General features: G+C 58.6%; 1 protein-coding gene across 1 annotated transcript; it reads right to left on the bottom strand.

Annotated features, from left to right (window-relative positions):
* Positions 1 to 345: 345 nt before the first annotated feature.
* MUC4 (mucin 4, cell surface associated) lies at positions 346 to 20495 on the bottom strand (the record flags this gene model as incomplete). Its single annotated transcript, XM_080349695.1, has 16 exons — positions 346 to 362; positions 475 to 516; positions 815 to 934; positions 1114 to 1266; positions 1691 to 1870; positions 2279 to 2367; positions 3128 to 3258; positions 3732 to 3887; positions 4123 to 4287; positions 4582 to 4769; positions 5369 to 5419; positions 6047 to 6282; positions 17904 to 17974; positions 18207 to 18292; positions 18574 to 18690; positions 20429 to 20495. 16 exons carry the CDS (start codon positions 20493 to 20495, stop codon positions 346 to 348), a joined length of 1869 nt encoding a protein of 622 aa, XP_080205821.1.

Genomic DNA, 20495 nt, shown 5'->3' with positions numbered 1-20495 from the left:
AGCTTCCAGCGTGGGGGGACAGCAGGTGTAGGGAGGATGGGGGAGGTGGGTGCAGTGAGGGGTACCTGCCCAGCTCCCTGCCAGCAAGGAGGTGCCCACAGGCACCCGTTCAGCTGCAGCTGGGGAAGAGTGACTAAAACAATGGACTCCTTGGGACAAGTCTGGGTTAGAAAAATGAACTTGCACCAGTGAAGGTAACCGCAGACATTGGCTGAGTGAGCTGCCCTGTGCGGCAAGCAGGGGTGATGGGCGCTGGGACGAACCGGGGATGTGGGACGAGCAGGAATAAAGTACTTGGAGACTAAGCTGTGGCCCAGGCCATGTTGCACATGTGCAATCCCTCAGTTACTTGTCTTCTCTATCTGCAAAGAAGAAGAAATAAGGATTCCCTGGCCATCTTCTCCCTGGGAGCCTGGGGCTAGCCAGCAGCCCTGGGATGCAGCCAGTGGGTAGGAGACCCCTGAGCCCACTCACCTTCCTGCTCCTTCGAGTTGCTCTCCTCCTCCTCCGAGGAACCTGTGGCAGTTGCAAGAAAGCCACACATCAGCTTACACCAACAACCATGTTAGCTGCAGTCCTCCTCCCTCCCAGTGTGCTGTCACCTCCAGACTATGCCAGTGGTTATGTGCTAAGGGAGATGCCCTCCCTCAACTCTGCACAGCCCAGGGAACAGCACAACCCATACGTGGGCACCACAAAACCCATCCCTCTGCCTGAGGCTCTTGCTGCCTTGACCACAGAGTAGCTGGGATGCTCCCCCCTGCCCTGGGCACCATTACGGCATCGCCCTGGCACACACAGGCTGCAAACCCACCAGTACGGGGCGACTGGTATCCATCACAGCCAATCTTCGGTCTCTTCTCACTGTAGCGGGCGCAGAGATGAGCACTGCCCGCCTGGTTACAGCACCAGTCGTACAACTTGAGCTCCTGGTCTGTAGGCAAAATAGGAGAGTAAGGGGCTGAAAGGGAGAGATGGGCTGGCTCTGAGCAGGCAGGACACTCGCCTCTTCACTCCCGCCAAGGGCAACAGCATGGCACAGAGATCAAAACAATTTACAGGCTATAGCCATGACAGCCTCAGCTAAGGGATGCCAGGGTTGCCAGTGCTTACCGCGGAAGGGGGATGCCTGCCTGGAGAACCTCCAGTACCTCTCCTGCCGCCCCTCGATGAGCCGGCTCTGGCTGTCGTACAGGCAGCGGACACCGGCGCCGTATGGGTTGGGGGAGGCTGAGTGCAGCATGGAGACACGGGCAGCCCCCCAGCCTGCAAGGGAGCAGCAGTGAGCCCCAGGGCAGCCCTGCCCGGCCAGCAGCCCTGCTGCCGGGCACCGAGCAGGGCTGGGGCTGGCTCCTTGTTATCCATCACTCGTGGTGCTATGGGTGGTTTGGAGACACTGATGGGGACTATCCAAGCGGTGCCCTAAGGTGAGACCCCAGTGCTGGGGAGGGTCCATCCCTGCTGTCCCTGTGCAGCTTAGATCAGCTGCATACAGTTTAACAAAACATGGACAGGTCAGCCCTCATTCCTCCCCGTTTTCCCTGTCTCTGTGGAAAAGGGCATCTCCCTCCCCATTTTCCTTGGGGTCCCCTGCCCACCCAGCCAGGAGGGACTCGAGCCACCCTTGCAGGGGAGATGGTGAGGGACAGCTCGGGGACGAAGACGGTGGGGAAGTGACGTGTTCACTTGCCTCCACGGCTGCTCTTGAAGCGCGGGTCCTGCTGCCCTTGCTGCAGGGTGCAGGGGCAGGCGGGCAGGCCCTGGCTCCACATCCGCGGCTCCTGCTGCTGCCCTGTCCACGCCAGGCACTTCAGCCGGTAGTTGATACCCACGCGGCTCTCCAGTTTGTAAATCCACAGCCCACGGAGGTCTGAGCAGGGAGAGAAACCATGAGTCGTCACCTCTGGCCAAGGGGATCACGGGGCAGTTTTGGCCTGAGGCAAGAGCCAAGTGATGCTGGAAGATGAGCACGCATTGACCTCCAGCCATGGGACCTTGTGTTTAACAGCCACTCAACAGGAGGAAAATGGGGGGAGACTCTCCCCAAAGAAGAAAACCTTGGAACATAGCCGTTGCAACAAAAAGTGTCCATGGAAACATCAGCCTCAGGGCATAGCTTGTACCCAGGGAAAGCATTTTATGTGCTTGGGGGAAAAGCCTGTCCTTGGTGAACTCAGTGAGAGCCTTGCCACAGTGACAGGGTGGATTTCAGCCCCTGGGAATGTCCCCCAGAAGCCCTTCTCCAAACACCCCAGGGGCTGCAAGAACCTGTTCCTACCTGTGTTGTAGCCCCTAAACTGGTCAGGGCGATATTTAGCAGCTGGAGGTCTCCGAGTCAAGTCGTCATTGCGGTAAAAGCCATCCCCGCTGTGTGCAAAGGAAAGGAGAGAAATCAGAGGCTGCTCTTCCCGAGTGGGGTTATCTCAGCCCCATCCCCAGCCTGCCCTTCAGCCACCCTGATCCTGAGCATGCAGGACCCCACAGCACCCAAATCACAGCTCCGGGGACAGGAGGGCAAAGACACCAGCTCCCCCAGCCCACTGCCTCTTCTCTACAGGGTGCTGCAAATGCTCCTGCCGCATCATGGGCTGTACCCACAGACACCTTGAGACCCCACAAACAGCTTCCATGGTCTACCAGCACCTTGCAGGGTGACAGGGCGCAGAAACCCACGAGTGGTCATGCATAGGGAAGCACATACACATGCTTGTACTGCCCGCGCTTCCCATCCCAGCCACCTTTTCCTTACCCAGCTGCAGCAAGCAGTTAAATAGCAAACTCCAGGGACAGAGTGCCTGTAATGCGAGGAGGCAGGAAGCGACTGCTCCGGCCAAGCAGCGGAAATCCCTTCCCTCAACTGGCACAAAGTTCAGCAAACATCCCCTTCTCCCCCCTGTTTCCACCCAAACCACCAGGACACTGCAGGCCAGGGACCCCAGAGGGATGTGTGGATCTTAGAGTGAGCGCAGCCCAGCCGTTTGGCACTAACGGGACAAATTTGATTTGGAAACCCCCATCTGTTAGGCTGTACGGGTGTGGAGACCCCATCTGGTCTGTCCTCATCCTTGCAGAACACTTCATGGGATGCAGGGGGAGGACACGGGGTTGGGGGCCAGGACTGCTGTACCTGGTGTAGCCGATGAGCACGTTGGTGGCAGCCAGCCTGGTGTAATCCCACTGCATGCCCCCCGCCTGGTACAGCATCAGCACGTAGGACCTGAAGCCATCGGTGGTCAGGACAGCCTGGTATGTGATCGTCTGGGGAGAAAGGTTGTGGACAGGTAAGAAAGTGAGGAAAGCTGCTGGGTTTAAAATTAGGGGTGTGTGTGAGTGCTGGCTGGGGGACGGTGGGGCTGAGGTCTTGGTGTGCAAGGCAAATGCAGCCTGGGCTGGTTTGCATTTTGCATGGCAAATGTGATGATTTTACTTTGATGCTGTTCCATGAAAAGCCTTAAATTCACCCACTTTTAATGCTTCTAAAGAACAAACTCCCACCACATTAAAGAGAAAGATTTAACGGAACAGGGAGAGTTCAACTAAATATGTTCCCCCAAAAAACCTGAAAACCACCAAAACGTGGGCACAGCCCAGTTCTTTTTGGCCGAAGTCTTCAAGACTGACCTTATTCACAGAACTAGTTCTTATTTTCAGACACAGACAAGGTGATGGCCCATAGATCTTGGGGTTTTTGTGACAACTCAACAAGCCCTTGAGCTCCATCAGCCTCTTACCCTCCGAGTGTCAGTCCGTGCTCCGTAGGCAGGTGCCTTCTCCCAGGTGATCTTCAGGGTCCAGGCTGCCGAGTAGGAGGACCTCAGGTACCGCCGAACCTTCGCTTCCACGTCACGGACGAAGGGAGGCTTGTCCGTGTTAAGGGTGGGGAACTCCTGCAGGTTAGGTACACCAGTGGATCTGTGTTAGCTCCCAGCAGGGCAAAGACAGGTCAAGATTGGGGTCATCCATGGAGCATTGTGGATGATGTTTGAACAGCCCCCTCCCCCCCCACAGGACCAACAGCTCTTAAATTTTGCCCAGAAAAGGGAATTACCACTCATGGACTGCCATCTCAAGGGACATCGGTATAATTTAACATCCAAAAATGTTTCAGGTGGCTTCACTCACCTGGTAAAAGGTAGTACCAACACCTCTGGAGAAGTCGGCATTGTCCCAAAACACAGCAATCATGGGAACCTCCTCGCGGCCGCTAAAGCCTCTGGGAGGGGGGTTGGGGTACGTGAAGATGCTGTTGTCCGAGGCTGGGAAAATGATTTGTCCGTTATCTGTAAACTGAACAGAGGGATCCCTCCATCAGGTGAGATCAGGATCAATGGGATCCCCCAAAACAGGGGTGGCAGTGCTCCCATTTCCAAGCCCACTCTGAGGAACATCTAAGTAAGGCCACCACTGGCCACCGCCAAAACTGGCACAAAGTCACCTCCTGCTGCAAAAAGACCCTGGCATCATCCCAGTTGATTCAAGCCTGTTAGGGTCCCATCCCAGACACCTGGCTCCTGGTCCCTCCCACAGGTTTTTGGGGGATGGCCGCTTGCCCAAGAGCAAGTCAAGCCAAGGTAGACTCACATAGAGAGAGCTGCGCAGGGTGTTCCCAAATGGGAATCCAGTCTCGGGCTTGAAAAGCGGAGAATTAAAATCCACCTTTCTTTCCACATACTCCTGATCATTTTCCCTCACTCCATACCCATAGAGGGCTACAGCTGGGACTGAAAAAGAAAAACAAAACAAAACACACTTACAGCAAGGCCTCTGGTCTGCGCCAAAAACTTGAAGGGCTGAGATAATTTTGCTCCCACAGGGACCCAGCCTGGGCAGCACGAGGAGGTGGGACACTGCCAGTAGCCCTCTGGGACACCCTGCAAGTCACTTCCCCCTACAGGAGCTTGCCCCCATCCCTTTTGTTGCCTTACACGTGCACAGCTGCCCCAAACCTGCTGTGGTGGCCTTTGTAGTCACTGTCCCTTCCTGCTCCAACCCCGTTGGGGCATCATGCTGAGGGACTGCTGTTAGGAGGGGAAAAACATCGCAAAGGACTGCGGGAGGGGAACAGCAGGGAACTAAACACCCACAGCTCTTTCTAGAGATGTTTACAGTCTCCAGCTCTCTATCTATGTCCATTAAATAAAACAAAGAATTTGGAGGGGAAGCATTTTCCAGCTCATGGGACCGTACTTGAAGGCAAGCTCTGCTTGTCAAAAATGCAAGCTCTTGTGCAGGAATTGCATCTCTCCCAGGGATTCTGGTCCCATATAGCCCCCTCCCCAGTCTCTGGGCACTGAAAATTCCCCAGGACAGTCCTTCAGGAGGCCAGAGGTGCTCCTGCTGCCCGGGCTGCCCCGCGAGCATCACGTACCTGTGGGGCTGGGCAGTAGGTTCAGGACGGTCACCGGCCCTCCTGGTGGAGCTGGAAACACGGGGGACGATGCGTGGGAGGTGACAGTGGCTGCTGCTGGACTGGGGAGCAACTTCCTGACCCCAGGGATGGGGGCTGGTGGGACTGGGCTGGTGGTGACCGGGCTGCAGGACACAACTGGGCGTGCGGTGGCTGGGAACACTCTTGGGGGTCCCCCCTGGCCTGGGAAGGCTGCATGGAGGCTTGACCCACTGGCAGCAAGGACTCCATTTGCCAAGCTGGTGGTCACCTTGTTGCCTGAGAATGGCTGCATGCCAGCAGGTGACAAGCCACTGGCAGGTCCTGGCCCTGGGATCTTTGATCCGGGGCTGCCAGCAGCAATCCCGGCGGGAGGCAGGACAGAGAGCCCTGGGGTTCCCCCAGGTGAGGAGCGAGGGGGGGTCTCCATGGCTGCCCTGGCTCCAGTCACACTGGGAAGGAGCTGAGCAACGTCCCCTCGCCCTGCCATCACTTTGGGGAGTACAGCATTTGCTTCCCCAGGCACAAGGCCATCAGCATCCCCAGAGGGATCCCCAGGGCTTCCCGGCTGGCGAGGGGGCAGGAGCAGGGCAGGCCCCCCCAGCACAGCAGCCCCCAGCTCTCCCTTTCCCCCCACAGAGGACCCCACTAGTGACTCACGTGCCGAAAGCCCGGGGCCAGCAGACAGCCCCTCTGCAGAGCTTTCTCCCTCCAGAGCAGAAGGCAGCACTGGGGCAGCATTGGGGGATGTGGGGGCACGGGGTGATGCTTCTCCAGAAGGTGCTGGCATCCCTGAGGCCACCTCGTCTTCAGGAGACCACAGCTGGGCACCTCCACCATCACCCGCCAGCCCACCTGGTGCCCCCAGAGCCAGGGGGGCGCTCCCGCTCTGGGTGCTGGGGACAAAGTGGGGGTCTCCATTGGGTGCCAGCCCTGAGGTCAGCCCATGTCCAGGGAGGAGCAGAGAAGCAGGCAGTGAGGTGGCTGTGCCATCGGAGACACCACCAGCACCTGGAACCACCGGGAGCAGGGGCTGCGTCTCCTGGGGGGAGGCAAGGGCAGATGGGGCTGACACTCCTGACGTGGTCTGTATGATGGGTCCTGCTCCCTCTCCCAGGCTGGCATTGGAGGAAGGTCCCCTGTTAGCTAAGGCACCTCCAGGCAGATCCACCACATTGACTTGGCTCAGTTTTGCATCAGAAAGTCCAAGATCAGCACCGCTCTGAATGCCAGGGGCAGATACAGGGGGTTCCTCAGGGCCAGCAGCCTCCAAGCCTGTGCTCAAGCCATTGCTGGCTTCACCAGCTCCAGGAAGGTTTGCTCCATTGGCAGCCGTCCCAGGTGATGAAGACCCCACAGTAGATGAAGAAGTAGATGCAGACTGCAGCACAGCTGCTGCTTCTCCATCAGGGGCTCCTGAACCAGCTGGCTGCCCTTCAGCAGCAGTCTGCCCCAGGGATGTTCCGTCACCAGCTGCTTCACCTGCACCTTCCCCTGCAGCAGGAGGGACCCCAGGCCCAGCACCCAGGGAAGGCTGCAGAGCTCCAGAAGTGCTGCCTGCTCCTCCAAGGGCACTTGGACTGGCTGTATCCAAAAGAGATGATGTTGCCACCACATCACCGGGAGAGGCAGGACCAGACAAGGAACCTGCACCAGGCAGTTGATTCACTCCAGCCGCCGTCCCGCCGCCTGCAGCAGAGATCAGGGGTGGCTCAAACTCAGTCCCACTGCCTGCTCCTCCCAGCACTGGCTCTTTTGTACCAGCACCTTGTCCCTCCACTGCCGGCAGCCCTGGGTTAGTGCCAAACTGGTCCCCGAGGGCAGGTGATGGGGGTCCTGGTGGTCCATAGGCTGCTGAGTTGGGGACATCCCATGCTGAAGTCAAAACGGTGCCTGGTCCACTGGCTCCAGGGAGACCTGCTCCCTGGGGAGCACCAGCTGCTGTTCCCCATGGCTGTGGTTCCTCAAAGGATGGAGACACGGGTGCTCCCTGGGCAGCACTGAGGTCGGGGCTCGCTGGTGTCTCTGCCCCAGACACGAGGCCAGCTGCAGATCCCAGGGGTGGGTAAGCAGCCCCAGGAGCGCTGGGAAATTCACTGGGCAGGTCCCCTGGTCCTTCAGCCCCTGGGAGGTTGGGCTGCAGCCCAGCACTGCCAAGAGATGCAGGACCAGGTGGGGACACTTGCCCTATTGCCGGGGCTGCTCCTGTCCCTGCTCTGTCCCCAGGAGCTGATGGAGTGGACAGTTCAGCATTCACCAAAGCCCCTATTTCTCCTGCTGGCAGCTCCCCGGTGTTAGAGGGATCCTGCTGAGCACTGAAGGCTGAAGGACTTGTCTCTGTGTAGGGACTTTCACTCTCTGGGTTTCCTGCCTGTACAGCATTCCCTGTGCCATCAGCCCCCAGGACCTGAGTGAGCCCTGGGCCAGTTTCACTGTCTGGAGAGGCTGGGGACAGGCTGTCAGGGACAGGGGCAGTGGCTGGGATGAGTCCTGCTCCATTGTCCTCTGAAACGGAGGATGTTGCCACCACATCACCGGGAGAGGCAGGACCGGACAAGGAACCTGCACTAGGCAGTTGATTCACTCCAGCCGCCGTCCCACCGCCTGCAGCAGAGATCAGGGGTGGCTCAAACTCAGTCCCACTGCCTGCTCCTCCCAGCACTGGCTCTTTTGTACCAGCACCTTGTCCCTCCACTGCCGGCAGCCCTGGGTTAGTGCCAAACTGGTCCCCGAGGGCAGGTGATGGGGGTCCTGGTGGTCCATAGACTGCTGAGTTGGGGACATCCCATGCTGAAGTCAAAACGGTGCCTGGTCCGCTGGCTCCAGGGAGACCTGCTCCCTGGGGAGCACCAGCTGCTGTTCCCCATGGCTGTGGTTCCTCAAAGGATGGAGACACGGGTGCTCCCTGGGCAGCACTGAGGTCGGGGCTCGCTGGTGTCTCTGCCCCAGACACGGGGCCAGCTGCAGATCCCAGGGGTGGGTAAGCAGCCCCAGGAGCACTGGGAAATTCACTGGGCAGGTCCCCCAGTCCTTCAGCCCCTGAGAGGTTGGGCTGCAGCCCAGCACTGCCAAGAGATGCAGGACCAGGTGGGGACACTTGCCCTATTGCCGGGGCTGCTCCTGTCCCTGCTCTGTCTCCAGGAGCTGATGGAGTGGACAGTTCAGCATTCACCAAAGCCCCTGTTTCTCCTGCTGACAGCTCCCCGGTGTTAGAGGGATCCTGCTGAGCACTGAAGGCTGAAGGACTTGTCTCTGTGTAGGGACTTTCACTCTCTGGGTTTCCTGCCTGTACAGCATTCCCTGTGCCATCAGTCCCCAGGACCTGAGCGAGCCCTGGGCCAGTTTCACTGTCTGGAGAGGCTGGGGACAGGCTGTCAGGGACAGGGGCAGTGGCTGGGATGAGTCCTGCTCCATTGTCCTCTGAAACGGAGGATGTTGCCACCACATTACCGGGAGAGGCAGGACCGGACAAGGAACCTGCACCAGGCAGTTGATTCACTCCAGCCGCCGTCCCACCGCCTGCAGCAGAGATCAGGGGTGGCTCAAACTCAGTCCCACTGCCTGCTCCTCCCAGCACTGGCTCTTTTGTACCAGCACCTTGTCCCTCCACTGCCGGCAGCCCTGGGTTAGTGCCAAACTGGTCCCCGAGGGCAGGTGATGGGAGTCTTGCTGGTCCATAGGCTGCTGAGTTGGGGACATCCCATGCTGAAGTCAAAACGGTGCCTGGTCCGCTGGCTCCAGGGAGACCTGCTCCCTGGGGAGCACCAGCTGCTGTTCCCCATGGCTGTGGTTCCTCAAAGGATGGAGACACGGGTGCTCCCTGGGCAGCACTGAGGTCGGGGCTCGCTGGTGTCTCTGCCCCAGACACGAGGCCAGCTGCAGATCCCAGGGGTGGGTAAGCAGCCCCAGGAGCGCTGGGAAATTCACTGGGCAGGTCCCCTGGTCCTTCAGCCCCTGGGAGGTTGGGCTGTGGCCCAGCACTGCTGAGAGATGCAGGACCAGGTGGGGACACTTGCCCTAGTGCTGGAGCTGCTCCTGTTCTGTCCCCAAGAGCTGATGGAGGGGACAGTTTGGCATTTGCCAGAGCTTCTGTTTCTCCAGCTGGCAGCTCTCCGGTGTTAGCAGCATCCTGCTGAGTGCTGAAGGCTGAAGGACTCGTGTCACTCTGGATATCTGCATAAAGACTGTCATTCCCTGGACGTCCTGCCTGTGCTACGTCCCCTGGACCCTCGGCCCCCTGACTCTGGACCCCAGCCGCGGGCCATGCCAGTCCATCAGGTACGAAAGATGCTGGGCTGGGGACATCTGAAGCTGAACTCGAGCCAGTGCCAGGTCCATTGGCTCCCTGGGGAGCACCAGAGGTGATGCCCCATGGCTCTGACCCCCCAAGAGATGGAGACACAGGTGTTCCTGAGGCAGCTGCAAGGTCAGGGCTTGTTCCTGTCTCTGCCCCATTGCCAGCTGCAGGCAGGGTGCTGGCCCCAGCCCCTGAGGGTGGGTAAGCAGCCCTCAGAGCACTGGAGTTGTCTGTGGGGGGTGGCAGAGCAGACGCAAGCAGTGGTGGCTGTTCTCCAATGGGGATCTGCCATGAGGCAGGCTGCAGGGATGGTTTGGCGAGACCCATTGTTCCTATGTCCTCTGTGGGCAGCGCAGTGTCCAGGACTGGGGGATTCGTGTCACTCTGTGCATCAGTGGGAACCCTTGGGGCCAATAGCGAGGTGGCCGTGTCCTCTGTCGCCTCAGGTGCCGCAGGTGCCTCAATGGCTGCAGGTGACAGGGTTGAACCTTGCGATGACAGCCCAGGAGCTCCCTGCCCATCCCCATCCCCATCGCCAGCTGGTGCCAGCGAAGCAGCCGGGCTCAGCGCTGCCTGGCTGGGGAGGAGGGAGGGCTCCCCTGGGCTTCCCACTGTTGCACTCTCTGGAGACAAGAGGGATAAACCAGCTGTGCTGGATTCACCATTTACTGCATCTCCCCTGGCTCCAGGCACCAAAGCTGAGGGACTTTCCTCGGCAGCCGGGGCTGTTTCTCCCTCTGGCTCTGGGGCAATGCCCCCAGCCCTGCTCAACATCCCATCCTGCTGGTTTGTGATCAGCCTCCCAGCGCTGGGGCTGGGGCTCCAGGAGCTGACACTGTCTTCTGTTTGAATACCCACAAGCAGGGCTGTGCTTTCCTTGACTGCTCCCGTGCCTGTGGTCACCCCTTGGCTCGGCAGGACGGGGACACCGGCACCCACAGGACTGCCAGCAGCTGGCTGTGCCCCCCAGGTGACTGCTGGCAGAGTGGGGAAGAGCACATCACCAACAGTGGGGTCTAGGTTCTCTGCTTCTTCCCTTGTCACGGCTGCAGAAACATCCTCCTTCACACCTGCAAAGAGAAGGGTGGTCCCTAGCGGGGCGGTGGGAACAGCCCCTGTTACATCGAGTGGTGCTTCTGGGGTGACAGCGGGGTGCTGTTCAGGGATGGCAGCAGTGCTCGTGGCTGCAGTGGGAGCAGCTGAACCCCCCTTGTTATCCTGAGACGTGTTAAGAGGCTTGGTCACGTTTATCAAAGTCAGTGCTGTAGAGCCGTATGCACTTGTTGCTGTCACCAAAGCATCTGTCTGAGCCCCAGCAGGGAAGGACAGGCTCGTCGGGCTTCCAGCGAGGATACTCTTGGCTATCTCAGCATCGGTCACCGTGGTGCTCGTCTCTGCAGTGCCCATCACCAGGGCATGGGGCCCCTCACTCTCCGTCGCAATGGGAGAAACTGTCCCTGCAGTAAATGACCCCTCAGTAGTGACAGGGATGGCAGCGGCAGCCCTGAGCCCTGCAGAGAAGCACAAAATGGAGCATTAAACCGGATGCTGGAGCTAACAGCCTGAAAGGATCAGCCACACATCTCCTCCAGCTAAGCTCAGGATGCTCCCGCTCCTTCTTAAACTCTACTGCCTCATCCTGCTTTTCTTTTAAGAGCCAAGGAGTGCACCCTGGGCTACCTTAGGCACAGCACTTCACAGCACTTTTTGCATCTCCAGCATCAGCAGCCGCCAGCTGAGACAGGACACAACTCATCACAGGTCAGGGAGAGACATGGGTGCAAGCACAGAGGAAAAGGCAGACACTGTAACTCAGCCCAGTTAGGCTGGGGATGGTACCGCCTGGCCGCTGGCAAGAGCTGAGTCCCAGTAAGTCTAGTTCATTGCCCCCGAGGTGTCTGTGCAGCTCTGCTGCCCCAGGACAGCCCTCAGCCCTCTTTGTCTCCCTGGAGGGACACCCCTAAGCACAATCACTTCTGCGGAGCCCCAGGGGTGGTTTTTGGCATTTTGTCACCTTTTGAGTGTCTGAGGGACATTTAAATACACTTTACCCAAAGCCCTTGGGCAGGTAGGACAGCAAGAGACTAGTGAAACATTCCCTGACTGCAAATGGCTCCTGACCTGCTGCAGCTAAAGCAGGTTTGCTAAACCTCTCCTGAGGGGGCACCTGCCTGCCCATGCCCCCACTCCTCTTGCCCACACTGGGTGCAGCACCCAGGGGTTCCCTGCCAGTCGAGGGAACATTCAGCAGCTCCTGCTTACAGCTCTGCCCTCCTGCTGCCAAAATCCTGCCTCATATCCAGGAGATTCCCTGAAAGGGGAAGGAGACACCACCCCACACCCCAGGAGTTTCTCCCAGCACCCACTGGCACCCCTGGGTGACGTTTCACCCAGACTTATTTTTAGGACAGGGATGCGGGCTCTGGGAAGACCAAGCTGCCGCCGTTGGCTCCAGGAGGAGCCGGGCGGATCTGCTGACGCTTGGCTTTAGGCAGCTGCAATTAGGGGAGATGAAGGGCACCCTGAGGGTGAGACCCAGCAGGGTTTTGTCGCAGCCTGACAGCCCGAGCCTGTTCCCCATCCTGGTGCTCTGGTTTGTCAGGTTCCCCCTGCCAGGCAGCAAGATGTCCTTGTAATGGAGGTGCCCCCAACCCCACCATTGGCTCAGCTCGTTAGCTTGCAGATAGCTTGTGCCAGTCATTAATGAATATTATCTCCTCTGCTAGAGCAGTTTTTGAGGGGTCCATCCTCCTCCAGCCTCCATTCCCCCTCCCAGTACGCTGCTGCTTCACTTTCTTCCCCTGCTGAAATAAGATTTCTGCACCAACCCCCACCAGCCAGAGGAGATCAGCCACTTCCTTCCTTGTCTCAGGGAAAATAAAACACATCAGTCAAGTCCCCCGGGTTATTCTGGCACACTCCATCCCAGCAAATCCATATTTTATCTTAATTCTTCCATGCGGAGCAGGAAACACCATCTACCCCACACCGCCCATTCACGGGAAGCTTGTGCAAGAGGGGCCCAGCATGGAGCTCACCAACGTGTGCTCTTCCCGGGGACATGGGAGGGATGGGAGCATCCCTGGAGCCCCGCTTCCAGCCCTCAGCTCCCGCCCTGGAGGGGTATGTGGCTGCACGGAGGCTCCTGGGCTGGGCTCTCGCCTATCCCACAGGTCCATGCCTGCAACCAGCACTTCAGGGTGATGCCTGTCCCATAAAATACTTTACTAGCTCTTTGGCTGTAATTGATTGCAAGGACTGGTCATAAAAGAAATTTCCAGCACAGCCAGGATGGAACCATACTGTCTGTGTTAGGCTGCATCAGAGGTTTGCAAGGGCTCAGGTAGCACGTGTGCTAACAGAAAAATATCGGACGTACCATGCAGAATCCATATGCAGCATCCCACGAAGGTGGAGGTTGTCCATCGCCCGGTCCCCATGGCTGGGGCCTCTGCGCAGGCAGAGCACTGGGAAGCTCAAATGGAGGTGAGAGTAGCAAGAAGCAGCTCCGTCTGTCCGTCCCTCCCTCTCTGCCTCTCCTGTGGAACTGGAGTCCTGCAGGTGCAACCCTGCTCCTGCTCCCTCCCATTTATAGGGATGGCAGAAGGAGGCAGGTTACAGCTGCTGTCCCCTCCCGCCCCCAGTGTCCCTGTCACCATTCCTTTGCTGCTGAGCCCTCCCCTTCCCAAGGGCTGGATGTCCTGTTCAGCCAAGGCATGAGGTGGGGAGTACCCAAAGGTCACCCTGCAGGGACCCCCCGGGGACCTTGGCACAGCCCAGTGCAGCTCCCTGGGCACCAGCACCAGCTGGCAAAGCCCAGCCTGGAGCAGTGTGTGGCACTGCCAACAGTGGCACAGCAGCCTCCCCATGGTCCCTGCAGGAACTGCTCCCCACAGCAACCTCCCTATGGACCCCGTGGGACCTGTTCCTCACAGCAGCCACTCCACAGACCCCACAGGACCTGCTCCCCACGCAGGGGAGTGGGCCATGGAGCTGCAGGTGGTGGTGACATGGCAATGGCAGCTGGTGCCACCATGCCTGTGGGGACACCATGGGCGCTAAAATCAGCGGCTAAGTGATGTCTCAGCTCAGCGCAAGGCAGGACTCAAGTCCCCATTTGGTTCACAGCTTCCCTGGGAGCAGAGGCACATTCTAAAGCTGGGAGACCTATGGCTAGGGACAGGCCCTGGGGTGTCAGCTGAGCCCCCCAGTACTCAGCTGCAACTGGGAGCACTGGAGATCCCAATCCAGGGCCCCTGCAGGGTTTTACACCTGCACCTCAGTATGGGCACAGCAGTGCCAGGGAGCTGGGAGGGGGCAAAGGGCCAGGGAAGCTCCTCTGTGAGGTGGAACCAGCATCCCCAGAGGCTGGAGCAGGAAAAGGCACAGCCCAGGACCCCCTCCCCTGCTATGGGGATCCCCTGGGTCACTTCACCTGTGTGCCTCCCTTCCCCCAGAGTAGCAATCCCCACTCCCCACCTTGAAAACTGTTGCCAGCTCCTGCCCTGCCCCCGCAACAGCATTATGCATACCCCCACCACTACACGCTTTTGTAGTCAACTAAACGCTTCTTAACCAGAAATGTCCCTGGGCAACTCGTACAAAGTATTATGAGAGGTGTTGTTGGGCAGTACACAGTGTCCCACCAGCGCCGGGCTCCACAGGGCAGGTGGCAGTGGCCAGACGCACCGTAACACCCCAACCTGCCAACTGGGCAGCACCAACGGGCGAAACGCCAGGGGAGGCCAAGTCACGGCCGACAAAACCCTGTCCTATAAACCCACGCATTAGCCCCTGGCAGTGGGAACCGGGCACAGACGGTAAATCAGGGGAGAGCTCACCTGGAACAAATGCCCGCCCACCAAATATGCCAATGCGGGGGCGAACACAGAGGAGGACAGTGTGTCAGGGGCCCGTGCAACCAGCACTGCAGATCACGAGGTGACCACCCAGCCAGTGACCACCCAAGCGGCTGCCACACCTGGGCCGATGGAGGATTAGAAGGATACAAACCCACCGTGGGAGAGTTGCTCCTACCTGTGCTGACGATGCCTTATTGCCTTGGAAAGCCACCTTGACAGCAGATTTGTGCTGACGCTGGAGAGAGTTGCTCCAGCTGGGGTTTGAGGTGCAAAAGGTGGTAGAAACCACAGGAATTGTTGCAAATTGCTGCTCAGCATAGGGGAAAACAGCTCAGTTGAAGCAAAGCGCTTCCAGCCCACCTCACTCTCAGCTCACCTGCAGGCTCCTGCCCGTGGTGTGCTGAGACTGGCACCGTTCCCAGACCCTCGTGCCTGCACCTCCTGCCCACACTGTCCCAAAAACCCCCATGTCCTTCCCGCTCCTCCAGCAGAGCTGCAGAGGTGACAAACTAAGCTCATCTCTCTGCTCTGGCACTGGCACATCCTCCCAGGAAAGCCTGCAGACACCATGGGTCATCCCTCATCTCGAGGACAGTGTCCTGTTCCCAGCTGGGGAAGGAGCTTTTCATAAATCCTTCTACTACACCCGAACCCAAGGTCCTGGCAAGCCACTGGCTCCTTCAAGGATAATGATCACCTACTTTTACCATGGACCAAAGCATTGGATTGGCACCAGAGCCCCTCAGGAGCCTGAAGCTGGGGGGAAATGCTGAGAATCCCAATGCGCGGGGTCCCTGCACCATCCGGCACAGCACAGCACAGCATGGCCTGGCATGGTGCCTTATCAGCCTTCCTGGAATTAATGGGGTGGTTGTTCCAGCCCTGCGGAGATCCTGGCATCTCCTACTGGCACTGCTTTGGCCTCCTGGCAAGGGCATTTGGGGAGGGCTCAGGGGAAGGGGGGATCGGGTTATCCATCAACCCCGCAGGTTCTGGGTGATTTGGCAAGCTGGGCGCATTGCAACACCCTCCTCCTGGACAGCAGGAACCGGGCTACAGCCGCCGGAGGGCGTGAAGGGGAATGGGACACTGGAAGGGACACCTGAGTCACAAGGGACTCAAGACACGTGTCCTGTCATGCTGCTGAGCCCTCCAAAGGCAACTGTCCCGCTGGGCACAGGGTCTGCTCTTCAGGATGATGCTGATAGATGGCAGCGAGTCACAGCAAAGAGGCTGAGAAACTATCTACAGGCTGGGAAAGTAGCAGGACGCAGATCTGACCTCTCAGGGGTCCGTGGAAGACTAGCAGCCATGGGGAGAAGGTGGTACTTAGCATCCTCAAGGAGGGCAGGCACAGAGAGCATGGGCAGTGTCAGGAGCTTGTGAGAGCTCCGTGCCCTCAACACTGGGGCAGTGCCAACCATCCCCATGGGAGCCACGTCCCCACACTGTGCCTCTCTTCCCCCTCCCAGAGTGGGTTTGCAGGGGGGCTCAGTGGGACTAGAGCATCTCCTCCCCTCACTGCCCCCCAATCACGATAACAGTGGAAGGCAGCGGTGCTGGCAGGGGACAGCGAGTGCCCCGGTCACCTTTTCATCCCGGCACTTCAGGACCTTTTCCTCCCTTTGTGACGCAGTTTGGCTCCATTACCCCGGCCTTGGCCCCCGGCCATGTCCTGGGGTCTGAAGTTATGGATTCAGCAGCCGGAGAAATCAGCCCAGTGGGACGTGGCGTGGGAGGACTCTTGGCCCGTCTCCACGGCGTAGGCAGAGCACGAGGATTTCTTTCCCAGCACCCCAGCAGGCATCCAGTGCAGGGACCCCTTCCAGCAGGTTTGCCCTTCTCCCTGGCTCTCTGTCTGGGTGCTAAGGGACCTCTTTTGGTGCCAACAGCTCCAACAAGCCCCCAAAAGCCAGGCAGCACCCTAGAGAGCAAATGGGCAATGCTGGGATGCAAATAGCATCCCATCCTGACCAGCTGCCTGGGCTCAGCTTCCAGCCCCAGCCCAGCCTGTCCCAGCCCCTGCAAGCTGGCGGACAGCTGGGTGATCCCAGGGTGGCTTTCCCCATCCTGTCCAGCTGCTGGATCCTTCCCAGAGAGGTGACAATCCAGGGAGCCCAGGAACTATCCCCATATTTGGCAACCCACAGCCCCATGCATCCCCTTCCAGCCGTCTCTGTGCCAGCACAGGCTGCCAGCAAGAAGCAAGGATCAGCCGAAAATAACCCGCAACAAGCAACATGGCTATTTTGTTAATTAATTCAGTTTTCAATCTCTCGGTGAGGTGACTTACTTAGGCTAATAATTGCTTCAGTTGGATTTTATCTGGCTAATTAATCAGTTAATAAATGACTTTGCTGCAGGGGGACAGACGCTGCGGCTGTCTCCTTAGCTTGGGACTGAAAAAACACAGGGAAGGAGCACAGCCCACGGGATTTCCACGGCCCCACAGCTGCCTTGGCAGTTTTGGGAGTATCATGGGGCAGAGAGCACCAAAGCAGGGACCCCCAGGCTGTCGGGGTGGCAAGCTGTCCTCAGGAATGTCTGCAGTGGCCTCTGCCAGGAGGGGACAGCCCAGAACCAGTCTCTCCGCTGTGAAACTTTTGGGACTCAGCCAGTTTTTCTCACCAGTACCTCTGCTAGATGGTGAAGCTGAAAACTGGGGAAGGCAACTTGGAAAGGAAAGCATGGGATTCCCCTTTGTTGCAAGTGTGTGCTGCTCTGTCAGTGCCACCACGGGAGAGATGAGGGGGAGCTGGTGTGCTGACAGCCCTGGGATGGGGCTCAGGTGGGAGAAGGAGGTTTGTCTCTCCTGTTTCCTTCCCAGAGCCACCGCAGCCTCCATCTTGGCATGCTCTGGATGTGAAGCAGTCATGGAGCATCTCTCAGAGACTTTGGGTGCTGCAAGGTCCCTGGGTTGCAAATCCTCAGATGTCACCAGGACTGCTGGCGCCCTGAGGCACAGCAGTACCAGGGGCTTCAGGTCTCCTTTCTGTCGGTCCCCAGGGTGGCTTTTGTGGATGGGCCAGCTCAGTCCCAGCTACAAAAGCCCAGCCAGGCTGAGTCCCCTTCTCCCAGCAGCACTGGGGGGTCCCACCACAGGAGCTAGGTCTGGTGCAGGGTGGTGGGATGGCTCAGGTTCTACAGAAAGGCTGTGGGAAGGAACATGGGCACCCCAGCCTGTGGGGGTCACTGGGGGTGTGTAATGAAGGACAGGGGGTCCCAGGTTCAAGGGGAGCTGTACAGGTTACCCCGAAGGGCTGCAGTGCCGTGGAGTGAGGAGCTGGGAGCAAGAGGCTTGGAAGTCCATGAGGATGCCAGCCCTGCAGGTCCTGGCCAGGTGAAGAGCAGCACTCACGTCCTCCTCGTCCCTCGCCACTCCAGTGCCACACCAGCACATGGGAACACCGTCTGCAGGTCCGTGCGAAGCTGCAGGGAGAGGACAGCCATGAAACTGCACTGAGAGGGGTCTACTACTCCCACTCCCCACCTAGGAAGGGCCTGATCCTCAACCATGGCAGCTAAAGGAACCCATCTAAAAGGGCTCTGGGTGACATTTAATGTGAGAACCAGCCATTCCCTTCCCGCTTGCTGCTGCCCCCCTCCCTGGCTGTCTGGACCATGGCTGGCAAAGTGGCGTCACCACGCTGGCACACCTCACCTTGGACAACACCAGCTCCTGCACCGTGGTGTTCCCCAGATCCAGGGGGACAGTCAGCTGCAGTGACAGAAAGAGGTGAGATGCACCTAGGGACAAAAAACACCGTTCCGGTTATTGCCCATGAGGCTTTGGCTGCATCAAAGGACCTGGAGGGGTCTGTCTGCCTGATCACTGACACAGACATGGAACACCCTCTCAGATTAATCATGTCATGGGCACCCTACACTGTCAGGAGAACAACACTGCACCTGTACAGCAAACCACACATCCCAGAGAGAATCAATGCCCACATACTGAGAGCACAACAAAAGCCCAAAGCCACCAGAGTGCTGGGGGGGTGACAATGGCCACGGGGCACTGCACTTACTGGTGTTGGATATGGTGGTGGGGCAGGTGGGCAGAGTTGATGGCAGGTCTCCAGTGGTGCTGAGCGTAACTTCTGGGGTCTGGGCTGAGCCACTGCTGGGGGAAGAGGGCTCCGTGCCTGGGCAAAGCAATGTTATGTTAGCACTGTCTGCAGAGGTGCAGGATGCTCCTTCAGCTGGGGACAGATCAAGACTAAATGAAGGTACCAATGGGAAGGCACCCAGGTACCTGCCCAGCGTCCCCACAGGGATTTGTCACCCTGGCCATGCCCCTGCCCTCCAGGGACCCCGTGGCTGCACTCACCCGTGACTGCATTGGGGGTCTCAGGTGCTGTTGGGGTGCGTGGGGTCAGCACTGTAGTCAAGGTGGAAATGTCTAGGGTGGTCCCAGCCGTGGTCCCCGTCAGCTGGCTGGGAGCACGGGTGCTTCTGGGGACACTTGTGATGGTATTGGGGGTGGCTGTGGTGTCTGCTGGGGTTGTCAAGGGCTCAGACGAAGCAGCTGTTGGTGCTGGTGTGGTGGGAGGTGAGGTGCTGCTGGTCCCCAGGGACGTGCTGGAATTCCCTGGGATGGAGGCTCCTGTTTCAGGGCTGGAGGGAGCGACGGTGCCTGACGTGCTGGATTCAGCAGTGGGCAGCAGTGCTGAGGTCACCATGGGTGTCAGGGAGGTAGGGTGAGTTGGGGACATGGTCACTGTCACATCCATGGCAGTGGTACCTGAAAAGAAGTTGGAGAATGAAGTGCACAAGGGCTGGCTGTGACAGGCTGAGACTCTGGCTGTGCCAGGGACAGTGCAGCATCACCACCAGCATGAGGTCCCCAAGGGACCCAGAGCTACACATCAGCCAGGGAGTGTCAGGAACAAGGATTCATCATCCTGCATAGATCAAACACATAGATCCCCTGAGTGGGCTTCAGGAAGGCAGGGGATGTAAATCCCCCAGCCTGACAAAACAGGAACAAGCCACGGGCATCTCTGGTCTCGGGGCAGAAACTCCTGTAGGCGCCAGCACTAAGACCCATTCCAGCACCTTCACCCATCCCTGGAGGAAGTCGGACAAACCTGTCTGACGGGAAGAGCCGTGCAGGAACTGGTGACCGTGAGATGGGCTGGAACTGCAGAAGCAACAGTTTATACAAACCTCTCTGCTGTGGATAGACAGGAACTGATAACACAGGGTGTAAACAATGGCAATGGAGAAGCAGCCCCACAGAGGGGGGGCATAGAGGAACAATCCTAGCTTGCAGCTCAAGGCAAGTTGTTAGAGACGTGCAGTGACCCATGAAAGCTCTGCGGGGGGGTTGAAGAACACAGGAAGGCTGCCCTCTCTGTCTGCACAGACCTGTGTCTGGGGAAGCCCAGGCACCCATAACCCTCTCCAAAATCACACACAAACCAGCCTGGCTGCCCAGGTCACTGTTGAGGGATGTCTGTGAAGTGGTACCTTTGAGATGCCAGGCTGGATTCACCGGTGATCCGAACACAAACCTAGTGAGTCTGGAGTTCTGCTCACATAGGGATGGGGAACCAGGCCATGAGCCACCATCTGCTTTCAGCCAATCCCTCCAGACACTCCCTCCCTGAGCTGCTACAGGCAGCAGCTAGTTAAATAATAATGTGGAGAAGGGCAAAGGTCTGATCTCAGCCCATGCCCAGGTGGGTGTCTGCAGTGAAGGGCCTCATCTTCACACAAAGGCGGAGCTGTAAGTCCCTCTACTTCCCATTTAGCAAACGGCAGCTGCAGCATTTCACCCCTCACACTCCAGAGGCGCCTGTGGCAGGCAAAGCACCCCAGGGATCCAGGTTCCCAGCTCGCCACCCACCCCGTGAACATTACATCCCACTCAGTGCTTACCCAGCAAGAGGTGTGCCACGGCGAGGCTCAGCAGCAGCAGGGGCAGCCCCCCTCTCTGCCCAGCCAT

The sequence above is a fragment of the Nesoenas mayeri genome (assembly GCF_963082525.1).
Source record: "Nesoenas mayeri genome assembly, chromosome: 9".
NCBI lineage: Eukaryota > Metazoa > Chordata > Aves > Columbiformes > Columbidae > Nesoenas > Nesoenas mayeri.
Note: the sequence above shows the minus strand (reverse complement) of the source record. Positions and strands in the feature narration are given on the sequence as shown.